Source organism: Lycorma delicatula, chromosome 9 (assembly GCF_047948215.1).
Source record: "Lycorma delicatula isolate Av1 chromosome 9, ASM4794821v1, whole genome shotgun sequence".
Classification (NCBI taxonomy): Eukaryota; Metazoa; Arthropoda; class Insecta; order Hemiptera; family Fulgoridae; genus Lycorma; species Lycorma delicatula.
The window spans coordinates 59,895,051-59,907,876 of record NC_134463.1 but is presented as its reverse complement, the minus strand read 5'-3'; the positions used below and the strand labels follow the sequence as shown (position 1 = coordinate 59,907,876).

At 29.6% G+C, this 12,826-nt stretch overlaps 1 protein-coding gene across 1 annotated transcript in view; it reads right to left on the bottom strand.

Moving 5' to 3' along the window:
- The window catches only part of qless (decaprenyl diphosphate synthase subunit 1 qless), a 456,058-nt gene that overhangs the window by 153,295 nt on the left and 289,937 nt on the right, over nt 1-12,826 (bottom strand). The window contains exon 3 of the mRNA XM_075374783.1: nt 12,455-12,588. Coding sequence (XP_075230898.1) covers nt 12,455-12,588 — 134 coding nt within the window. The remainder of the gene's footprint in view (nt 1-12,454; nt 12,589-12,826) is intronic.

Genomic DNA, 12,826 nt, shown 5'->3' with positions numbered 1-12,826 from the left:
CTTATTTTTTTGAACGTAATTTTATATTGTTTGGTTTTAATAATTTATTTTAATGTAAGTAAAATACATTTTTCGAATACGGGTAGTGTTATGGTTTCTTATTTTAATATTCAGTTTAAAATTACCTTCGTTTATGTCACCTTTCATTAACATCTTTTTTATTCCTAACTTATTTATTTTCAAATTGAATTTATAGTTCGTACAAAATAATAATTACCTTAAATGTTACTCCTCCCTTTTTATATTTACTTTTGTATTATTATTATAATATACGAATTTATATAAGAAATTATTAAACACGAATTGTTTTTGTTCGTTACTGACTATTTTCATGCTATATCTTAGTATTACTCCCTTTAGATAAAATAATTCCTCTATGTACTGCGTTTATTAATTTTAATTTATTCAGGGCACGAATTCCGAATGTATTAAAAGCAATTAATACATAATTTCACACACACACACACACACACACACACACACACACACACACACACACACACACACATATATATATATATATATATATATATACATACACACACACACACACACACACACACACACACACACACTGTCTCTGTGTGTGCAGAGTGTTTTTTCACTTAAAATGTTTTTACCGATAAGCAGTTCATTTCTGATTTGTTTAAAGGTAAGGGTTGGTAGCTCAACTCTTTGTTTAAAGGTAAGGTTTGGTGGAACTTGTGTACAAATTCATTTAAAGAGGGAGTGTTAAGATAAAAAAAATGTCTCAAAATTAATGAAGACTGACTCAGTTGAATGTCTCAGTTGTAGAATTAGGTACATGATGTCATATCCCCAAACTATGCATGAAGTTTAGTAAAAATTTCAGAGATTTAAGCCCTCATTATTGAGATAATTCTCGGTAATAACCTTTTCCTCTGACAAGACGCTGCTGGTCAGAAAGAAGGAAGCTGGGGCTGCTGGAATATTTAGCCTCTTCTTACATCTCCATTTACGCCAGCTCCCTCATGCTCATATACGAGCGTTCAAGACAAGGTTCGTGTGTGAACATGAGGGAGGAATATATTCGGTTTATATTTGACTCTAGTAAATACTGTTTAAAATGATCATATTATAAATGATGTTTAACATGATAATGATGATTATTATAAATAATGTTATTTATACAAAGCCTAGTGCAATATAACATGCGCAGATATCCTTCATAATAGTTCTTAAGGTGTTCAAGTGCGTCAAATTTGACCAGTTTTGTAATTTTTAAAAAAAATTCCTTATAGTATAGTTATTTGTACAATGCGCCAGACGAAAAAAAAATACAAGCTTGGCTGTGAGAGAAAGGTGCTTGTAATACACGTTATACTGTTCTATCCGTAAATGTATTTCTATATTAACCGTGTATTTCTCATGAGTAATTGTTTATAGTAATAAATATAAAAACACTATTTAAATAAATGGAGATAATTTTTTTTTGTTCAGCTTTTTATTGTATCTAGTGAATAAGAAACAATTTTATGTCAAGTTTACTATAGATTTATTTTATTTATACATTTTCACACTTTTTTTTTTTTTTTTTAATCAAAAGCATTTATTTTAAAAGTTATCATTATACATGTAATTAACATAGTGCAAATTTATTATTTCGTTTATTTTTAGTGTTTATTGGTTTTCGTTTCTTGAAACAAAACAAATTATTATTGTGAGGGATACGTCCACTCCTTCCTGCTAATACACACTTGGTATCTACATTCATTTGACAGGCAAGCCCTTACGTGTGAGTTCCTACTTTTGTGTTATTGTATTTTACCATGTAAGTGTAAATTTTGTACGATACTCGCCCGTCTCGCGACCCTGTGTTGGTGAAAATGAAAAAAAAGATAAAAAAAACGAAAAGTCCCCAAACGTCTACGCGAGACTAACGTTTTTCTTTTTTTTTAAACACTCCCAGAGTGACCTGGTACAGTCTTAAAGCGTTACCTCGATCCGAAGTGTCGTGGTACGAGATTGACCTATCCTGACTTGGGGCCCACAGAGGCCCACATCAGGGTCTCCCTTGAATCATAGGAACAACCCGACTTCCGCTTTTGGATAGCCGAGGTGACCCTCCCAGGGGAGCTGCTCTTCCCAGCCATAACGTACTAGGTTGCAGGTAATCATTTCGCATGCCCTTCCCCTCAACACGCCTTCTCATACCATCAGGGTCCTCCGTGCCATCATCGGAAGTACCCCGACTTCCCCGCTCTTACGTGCGGGCGAGCCAAGTTGTCCTAGGCAAGAAGTCGCGAGACTAACTTGTTCGTGTTGTGTTTTTGGCATAATAACAGGAACGGAGGGGAGGTACCCTCAGTAAAATCAACTTAAAATTCATTCCAGTGACAAAAGCAGTTGTACATGTAACATCTGTAACTCCTATTAGAGAAATGAGAATTTATTACTAACGTTTCTGTAGCAACAAATTTGTTTTATTAGATTTTTTTTTTATTGTTGAGAAAAATTTTAATTATTTTATTTCGATGAGTTATATAAGAATTAGAATTTAGTAATTAACCAGCTGCAAATTCCACAGCTAGACCCTTCGGGCGGGTTGCTCTGATGGGCGGCGTCTCGTAATGGGGTTATTAGGTGTCCAAAATTGATTACCTGTTGTGTAAAAATATTTTTATTTTTTTCTGATTGATGAAAATTGATAAAATGAAAGTTAAATTAGAAATTTAACTCTAGAAATTGATACTAATTGGAGTAGTGGCAGGAGAAATGCCAGTCAAACCAATCAATACTTATTTTATGATTTTTATCGTATCAATGTATGAGCATGATACTCCATTGTATGATACACCAACTACTCGTATTTCATATACTAATACAAATTTATGAAGCAATTATTTTCTCTCAGTTTGATTTTACCAATCACTTAATTTTTAACATTTTATTTCTATTTCACCATTGTAAGAACCCCATTCTGGCTCCAATGAAGCGCTACATTTTTTTTTAAATTAAAAAAAAGGTATTTTTCTAATTCCTGAATTTATGATTGATGTTAATAAATTTTTTTTATATATATGTTGCGTTCGATTCTTGGAAGTATCTAGTGTGCTTTCACCATAATTTTATCCATCTCATATTTTTAATTAAAATACGTTTATCAGGGATAAAATATTAAAATAAAAACGATTCTGCTTATTTTTTCGAACGCAATTTTATACTGTTTGGTTTTTAATAATTTATTTTAATGTAAGTAAAATACTTTTTTCGAATACTGGTTGTGTTATTTTAATATTTTCACTAAAATAATCCGATCATCAAATATTATAAAAAGTAACGTACGTGAGAAATATTGGGGGATGAATATAATCTAGTCGTCTTGATGGTAGCAACTATTCCTATACGCTACTTCCTACGTCAACTTATGGGCGTGCCTTCCATACCAACTTCAACCACTTGCTTCAAGTTGCCGCTGATCAAGGACGGTTTTTTAAATTGTTGGACTATCATTGATAAAAATTCATTCTGACCATAGTTGAGAAAAAGTTTCCATTAACCATAAATAAAACAATCACTTCTATAAACAAGCAACGGTAATTTTTAAAAAAATACTTTTTTAGAAGTACAAGGCGTTTCATAATGTTCTTAGGAGTTACAAAAATTCAGTACAAAAAAAGTATTTCTCTTACCTAAATGAAAGTTGTACGAGGTGATGCAGGGACTCAAACAGTTTTTGTTAAAATCTATAAATGTTCAATATGTGCTCCTCTGGTGACACGGCACACATCAACACGAAAGTCAGGCTCTTCCCAAACTCGTTCTAAACATGTCATTTTCGATAGAGTTGATTGCATTGATTATGCGATCTTTTATCTCAGTGATATCATGCGGCATTGGTGGGATAAATACCTTATCTTTCACGTAACCCCAGAGAAAGAAATCACATGACGTGAGGTCTAGTGATCTTGGTGGCCACAGCATAATGTGTTGGTCTTCTTCAGACGCACGTCCTATCCAGCGCCGAGGTAATATTGTGTTAAGGTACTGTCGAACCTCGTTTTGAAAACGGGCAGGATAACCATCTTGCTGGAAAATGAAGTCGTTGAGTAGCTGAGGCATAAGCCATAATTGTAACATATCCAGGTATATCATGCCGGTTTCCATAAAAAAGAATGGCCCATACACTGCCTCACGAGAGATCGCACAAAAAACGAGAATTCCGAATGTGTTCCACATAAGCGTGTGGGTTTTCAGTTCCCCAAACTCGCACGTTATGACGGTTTACTTTGCCACTAATATGGAAAGTAGCTTCATCGCTGAAAATTATCTTGTTTAGAAAATCTTCATCTAACAACATCTTTTCCTGTACTGTAAACAAAAATCGACCCTACGTGTTTTATCTCCATCAGAAAGACGCTGGATTAATTGAAGACGGTACGGTTACGGAGAACTCTCCACACTGTTGTTTTCGGAATTCCTAATGCTGTGCCTGCAGCCGCAGTCGATTTTGATGGGCTGCGAATGAAACTTGCACGCACACGTTCGACATTGACTTCTGAGGTTGATGGACGAACGGTTGATTTTCGCGTGCACAAGCAACAACCGGTTTCACTGAATTGTTTATACCATGCACGAATTCAATTGTCACTTGGTGGCTCCTTATGAAATTTCAACCGAAACGCACGTTGCACACAGAAATTGCTGACTTTGACAAGTGAAATTCTAACACACAAAATGACTTATCGCTTCACGTGGCAGCCATTTTCTCTACTGTTGACGCCTAACGAACAAATGGTTTACTAACTGCCTAGTATATGTGGAAAAACTATTTGAAGTACTCTTTCGTACAATACTTGTTATATTCTTATGAGTGAAATAGTTTTTTGTTAATGAATTTTCGAAACTCCGAAGAACATTATGAAACGCTCTGTATATGTTTTTTTTAATTCGATTACAGTACTTGTAATACAAAAGCATCGTAGAACAATTGAACATAATTTGCTTGATTAATAAATGCGTTTTCAATAGTTTAATGATTTCAAATTACAGAACAGTGAATATATATATATAGTAAATAAACACTTCCTAGCTGTTACCGTAATAAACATCACGGTAAGCAGAATATAATAAACTATTATTACACATCCAAGGTCTCAATTATTCTATCCATAACTTCACTTGACATTGTACGGGTTTATAACCTATCCTTATGTAAATACATATTAATAGTTATAAATCCATAAACACACCTACATAATCTCTCAGAAACAGCAAATGTATAATTCCCTCTTCTTCTTTCCTATATATAAAGATCAATATTTAAAGAAATGACTAATCATTTTCTTTAATAAAAGGTAGAGTTTTGTAACGAAGATCTAACTGAAGAAGGTACAAGACCTTCAATTTATATTTAAATTTTATAAAGGTTATTTATTATATTCCCGTGGGTGTAGTCTACGGTGTCTTCTCTGTGGGCGTTTTAAATGTTTTGAAGTAAATCACGAGAAAAAGAAAATTAATACCAGCAAAACTAATATAAGTATTTATTATTCATATCAATATGAAGTTTAGTATATTTTTTGTAACAAATTAAGATTTTATTTTTGTAAAATATAATAAATTTGTTAAAATATTGAACGAACTGAATGCAATTTCCGTTTAAGACTCTCATACTCTCATATATAGTATATATTTACTGTATATGTGTATATATAGAAGCGCGTGCGCCTTGTAGCAATATGTACAATTTCATTTTTGTAAAATATAACAAATTTGTTAAAATATTAAACAGACTGAATGTAATTCCCGTTTAAGACTCTCATATTGTTATATATATAAAATATATATTTACTGTATAGGTATATATATAGAAGCGCGTGCGCCCTGTAGCAATATGTACAAGGTAATTCACGAATAATTAGTAAATGAACAAAAGTGTAATACAAGAATTATTTAGTACAGAAACTACTAGTATAACAACCCTGTTGAAATTTTCTTTCAAAATAAAAAAAAAATTGTTTCAAACAAGAAAGAAAAAACCAAATGGTATGCGATTTTTATTTTTTAAATCTATTTTTTATTAATTTTTTCTATTAGTGATAAGTTTTCTATTTTTTTCATTTACATTATGTTGTTCAAACATTGATGTTCTGTTTAAAATCGTACCACTTTTCCGATTCAGTTTATACGTTACGTTTCTAATTAAAGTTGAATTTCTAAAATTTGTGTTTAATTTTAATGGACGTTATTTACATCAATTTTATGTTTATTGGTAAATTAACAAAGTTGTTTCATTTCAAATTTAAAAGAAAATGTATTTTCCGACATAACCTTTTCGTGTTTTATCCCTTTTTTCTTAAAACCATAGGTCTGGGACCACTTTTATTCAATTTCATAAATCAAAAATCCTAAGGAAGCACCAAATTCATGCCTTGAATTGTATCCCAAAAGTTTTTGCACGGTTTAATTTCACAGAGGAATCATAAAGCACGGTTGAAAGTTTCGCGAGCTCAGACTCGCTAAAAAACAGCTTTCTGACCTACGTTTATTAACTTTTTTTTTCTTATTTTGGCTGTAGTATCATCTCTGGAGAGATTACCATGCAATTTGGAATATATATATATATACACTGATATGTATATGTACCTGATACATACATATCAGGTATACGTATATAGTATCAGGTATACTATATATACATAAAAGTATATCTGAAGTAAATGATTCCATTTTGTATTCGTTTTTGTTTTATAGTTTTCTGAATCTTCCGTATCTTGACTCATATTTCAACCTAAAATGTTAACACTAAACTTTTTGGGACAAAAATTAAATTTATCATATTTTACAAGAGACCTTTAATTAAAAAAAAAAAAAAAAAAAAAAAAAAAATGGCGATATAGTATTTACTATTTTAGAGTGCAGTTAAGAAAAATAAAAATAGAAGAGCTATTATGAAAGTGAATACTCTTCTCAAATAAGTAGTCTGCGGAGAGTTGAAGCAGTCTCCACTAACCACGACACACAGCAATAATACACCCGGTCCCGAAACAATATGGAACTAGTGGGATCTGTCCTTCACCCACGGAATCCAAAGAGAAAAAGAACAGGAATAAAAAAAAGAAGTGGATAATAGAAAAGGAAGATCCTTCAGCAGAAAACAAATAACAAAGGACAAATAACCTCACCAATAGAATACATACGTCCACGACCCTCTTCAGTTATTAAGCGTCCTACACTCATCTGGAAATGAGTCAGATTTACCCCACGAAAAGAGTTACACATAACTGTTGAATGATTTTATGTTGATCTGTATAAAAATATTTCGCAACAAAAATTATTTACTATTTTAATAACTGAAGGATCGTCCAAGAAAAAATTAAACCTACTTAAAAAACATTCACTCAACCATAAAATTGTGTACTACGTATGAAAAATCTGCATATCACATCGATCACTACCGAAACGGTAAGCACATAAAATTAAAACTATTGTTACAAATTTTTTATGAAAAAAAATCTTTTGATATGTTGAACTTTAAAAGTTCTTTTTTATTTTTGTAAAAGATACATTGCACTAAAGATTTTAAAAGAAACACAAAAAAAAACAGAATCTGAATATACTATTTTTTAAATTATAAATAGTAGCTCTATAATCGTGTTTATAAAAAGGTTTTGTTATTTACTCATTAAAGATTCATTTTAGAAAATAAATTTAAAGGCAGGAGCTCAGACTTCGTGCGAAAACTGTTTATTTTTCACAGAAGTTGTACTTTAACGAAAGGGTTCAGACGGAATGCAAATCTTTTTTGCATTCCGCATTTTTTTTGCATTTTTTACAAAGACGGAATTTAAACTTTTTTAAAGAACTATCGATACTTAACAGTATCGTTCCATAATAGTTATTTAACTTATTATTAGCGATTTAAAATGTAACAAGTATAACCTAATGACTTGTTACTGATAATCGAATCAATAGGGTTAAAACCAAATTATCTGGTTTTGTTTTCAGATGTACTTTGGTTGTTGGGAAAATTTTACGGAACAGTTTCAGACTTGTAGATCGAACAGTAAACAAAACTGGCAATAAAACTCGAAAAACAATTTTTTAATGTAAAACTAATAAGCGACGAGCGAAATAGATTATTAAAAATAAAATTTTGTTGAATTAAATGAAAAGAGTATTTTAAATAATGAAAGAAATTTTAATTCGTAGTAGTATTTCCTCATTCAAAAGAAGAGAAAAAAAAACAGGTCCGATTAGTTGAGATTATTCATCAGATAATCTCAAAATATTGAACGATGAAGGTTATTAAAATGCAAAATACCAAATTTATAAAGGCCGAATATTTTATTGTTGAAAAGGTGAAACCAGACATGATTTTGCTGAGAAACAAATACCAAATAAAAATTATCTAATTTAACGAAAGGAAGTTATCAATTAAAGAAACTGATTTTACTTCATCGAATTAAATAAATGAATGATTAATTTACAATAATTAAATAAAATAAAAAAGTAAAATAAAGATATCAAAAGTAATAGGACGAAAAAAGAAGGTTAACATGTAGAAAAGAAGGTTAACCGTTTAAAAATTAAAAATACAATTTAAAAAATCTGATGTGAACACCACATAATTTCCTTGTATGACTATTAAATTCTTTATACACACCTTTTGCCGCACTTCATTTCAACTTATTTCATTTAAGAGTGAGATACGTTCTTCTAATTCTTTAATAAAGTAAACAATTACACAATTGTTGAAATATTAGTTTTTATTAACATCAAATATTTATAATATTATTAATTCAACTCTTACATGAAATATTAGGATATAGTAAACGTCCCATTAATATTAACAGAAGATGATAAATATAAAGAAGAAGAAAATATTAAAACCAAAGAAAGAATAAAAAGATTAAGAGAAGATGATAAATATAAAGAGGAAGAAAACGTTAAGACAAAGGAAAGAATAAAAAGATTACTAGAGAATGATGAATATAAAATAGATAAACAGATTAAATAGAGGATGATATATGATATATATATATATATATATATATATATATATAGAGAGAGAGAGAGAGAGAGAGAGAGAAAATTGAAAACTAGAGAACGTGTACACAAATTAATATCAGAATAATTATATCAAACCAAAGAGCGATTAAATGATTGGCAACAAAAACAAATAAACGAAATGATGATCAACTCCGACTTACGGACAATATTGTCTGACAATATCAAGAGGAGTAATGAACTAAAAGGTAAGAGTGTTTTACAATTTATTGAAGATCGGGCATCTATGCCTCAGTGTATATGTTGTTCTTATGACGGCCTATTTTTCAGTCACTCCATAGTTAACTTCAATGTAGATAAAATTAACCTACAAAATACAAACATAATACGATTCTAAATTATAATTCTCAATTAATATTATATAACCAGATGTTACACGAAATCTATTACATACGCACATATCTAATAATGCCTATTAAATACATATACACATTTTTAAAAGTACATAAAATTTTATTTCTGATTTTTTTCACATTTTTTTAAAATTGATATTGAATTATTAGTTATCGTAAACGTTTTTACAATCATGGGTTAATAATTATTAATAAATCAACATATTTAAATTAAAAAAAAAGCATATGAAGTCTGATTTGAACCGATGTGCCTTTCCTTCCAAGTTCCAAATATTAGATTAATTAAAATTTCATTTGGCTATAACTCTGGAACCAATGAAAATAAATATCACTTGTATTATATTGTTGAAAAGCTCTCAAAGAGGGCTTATTACTACACTTACAAAAAAGTAAAAAAGCAATTTTTTTTTGGATTTTGGGCACTTTTGGTTCAATCGATTGCAATAAAAAAGGGAGCTGCACAACTAGATGTTAAAACAGTCCTATATCAAAATTTAAACATCCTAAGGCTAATCGATTTTGAGTTACGCGAGATACATAGGTACTTAAATACATACATACGTACGTAAGACGTCACCCCAAGATTAGTCAAAATGGATTCAGGGATGATCAAAATGGATATTTCCGTTGAAATTTTAAAACCGAAATCTTTCAAGGTCACTGTTTATTAGTTTTTACTTTCTTTACTTCGTACAAGGCAGTAAAAACTAAATAAATTTTTCTGTGAGATATACGGCATATGGTTGTAAAAAACATGAACAATTAAACAGATTTTAAGTGTTTTAATAGTGCAATAAGAGACGGTAACACTAAAAATAAAATGATTTAATAAGTTCAAGATGAAACGGGTTTTCTAATGATGGAGAAGAAAAGCTTGCGTACAAAAGTTGGCGAGTCTTTTATGGAGATACCGGAATACCCAGCACTAAGCGGTATGAATTGTAAAGCCTGAGAAGTATTTTTTTTATTAAGTATTGTTATTAAGTATATTTTAGTATTTAAGTATTTATTAAGTATATTTTTATTAAGTATTGTCTGCGATATGGTTAATCAAATATCAAAATATTAAAATATAGTTATAGATTACTATATTTATTTATGAAATTATAAATAAATCTTATAAAGATTTAATATAAATTTTAAATCTACAAGATATTATAAATATATAAGATTAAATCTAAAAACCTTTATGAAGATTTATTTATGAAATTGCTTAGAACTTTCGTTAGTTACCAAGCAGTCTCATTAATAAAAAATATATATATATATATATTTAAACCCGTATTAAAAGAATTTAACCATTTGCATATTAATTTATCGACTTTCAATTTCAAAAATTTAGTTTTAAAATTCAAAATTTAAATAAATAAATAAAGTTATGCTATAATCTTTATAGACTACGAGATATGTGACTACGATAAAATAAACGCATTTAATATTTTACAGGAATTCAGAATAGACAGAAAACAAGAAATATAATTAGAGACTAATAGAAATGAAGTCCAAACTGGAATCTCAGAACTCCTCCTGTTAAGTATAAGTAGTCGCCAAGATGCTGCCATCTCACCGATTTTATCCAATTACTGTTTTGGAAAAAACAATAAGAGAATATAAAAAACAAACTAAAAATCTCAAACTTAACAAAATCCGCTCAGCAAATTTCAAAAACCAAAATTTATAAAAAAAAAATGTTTAGCTTGCACCGATGATAAAATCTTCTATGCAGAAAATCTAGAATCAACGGTAAAAAAAAACAAAACAGAATGTTAAATAAAATTTCTACCATAATAGTTCTACAAATTTCCAGCAAAAAAAGGAAACACATGAAAAAGTTTAAAACTGCATCAAAACTTTTAAACACAGAATGGAAAAATAGAAAATCAATAGATTCAAATACCTCGTGAAATAATATAACAAAATAAACTAGAAAAGAAAGCGCTCGAAGAATGAATAATAAAACTAAATAAAGCCTATAACTGAAGATTTTTATAACAAAAAAAAATCCTATCCAGAAAGCCAAAAGAGAAAAAAACAGTATATTACGAAAGAAAAATCTTTAGAAATTAGAAAACTGAAAAGGCTGGAAAATAAAACTGAATGAAGAACTATAAGAAAAAATTATTTAATACAATTAAAAAAAAAAAAAAATTTACGGCCCGTCTTATTATGAATAATAATAGATTAACAAGAAAATATTCGACCACTTCGCAAATAAAAAACGCTGACAACACATTTGTAGGAAGTCCTGCAACTGTGGGTTGTTTCTGATTCACGGCTTATACACACAACTTAATTTAAAATATTTATCATTTTATTTAAATATAATATTTTTTCGTTATTTATTCAAAGAGTCTAAGTAAATCGCGCGAGCATACCGTATTTAATTCGCGCGGGTATGGCGGTACTAGCGGCGACGGTCGCTAGTAGAACGGAAGAAATATTTAGAAAAATGTTTTCGAAACGAATTTCCCTTCAAAATTTCGAAAACTAATGCATACAAGGAAGAATACAACTGAGAAAGAATGAAAAATATATTGGAAAAAAGTTAGGTGAAAATTGTACACGGTTCTTTAGCTGGCCAAAATGAGAAAAAGAATAATGAAATATTTTAATTTTTAAATGTTACAATTTTAAACTACATACTGAGAAAATGATGGCTATATCGATAGTGCTAAAAAATTGCATAAATAAATCTCGTCGTCGTATGTATTTAAATTTAATATATCCATAAGAATAATAATTTAAGAAATAAAAGAAAACAAAAAAAAAAGATTACTACAATACGTAAAAAAAAATCGATGTAAGATACGATTGCAAATCGATGACAAATATGTTGAAATGAAATATTATGACAACATAATGGAATGAAAAAAATTATCTAACAAGTAAATAAAAATATACATATTTATTTATGAGTGTTTGTACATATTGAGTGCGAACGCATGTGTAAATTAGTATCAAATGTTAGGTGTGTTACTACCCTACCAATAGTACACAAATCATCATCAATTACTAATAGATTCCAGAAAAAAAAATTGTATTAATAAATAAATTAAAATAGTGTTTACCTTTTGTTTATATGATAATTAACCGCTCGTGACATTAATATAGCAACCATTGGACGTAAAGCTTTTCCTTGACCATCGAAATAATATGAGGCGATTTTTCGTAATTCTTCTTGATTTGTATTCCAATGTATTTCCTGTAAAATACAAACAACTATTTTTACAATCAAAAAAATTATTTCATGGAAAATAAACATACATTCCTAGGCAGTAGAGACAGTAGGCACGCGCGTACACGAACAGACAGACAGACAGAGAGAGAGTGAGGAAGTCAAAAGTATGGAAACCCCTCAATAAATATTAAACTACAGTTTCAGATAGAATACTGTGGTAACGTTTAGGATAAGGTATCGGTCAACTACTTAACCATTTGAC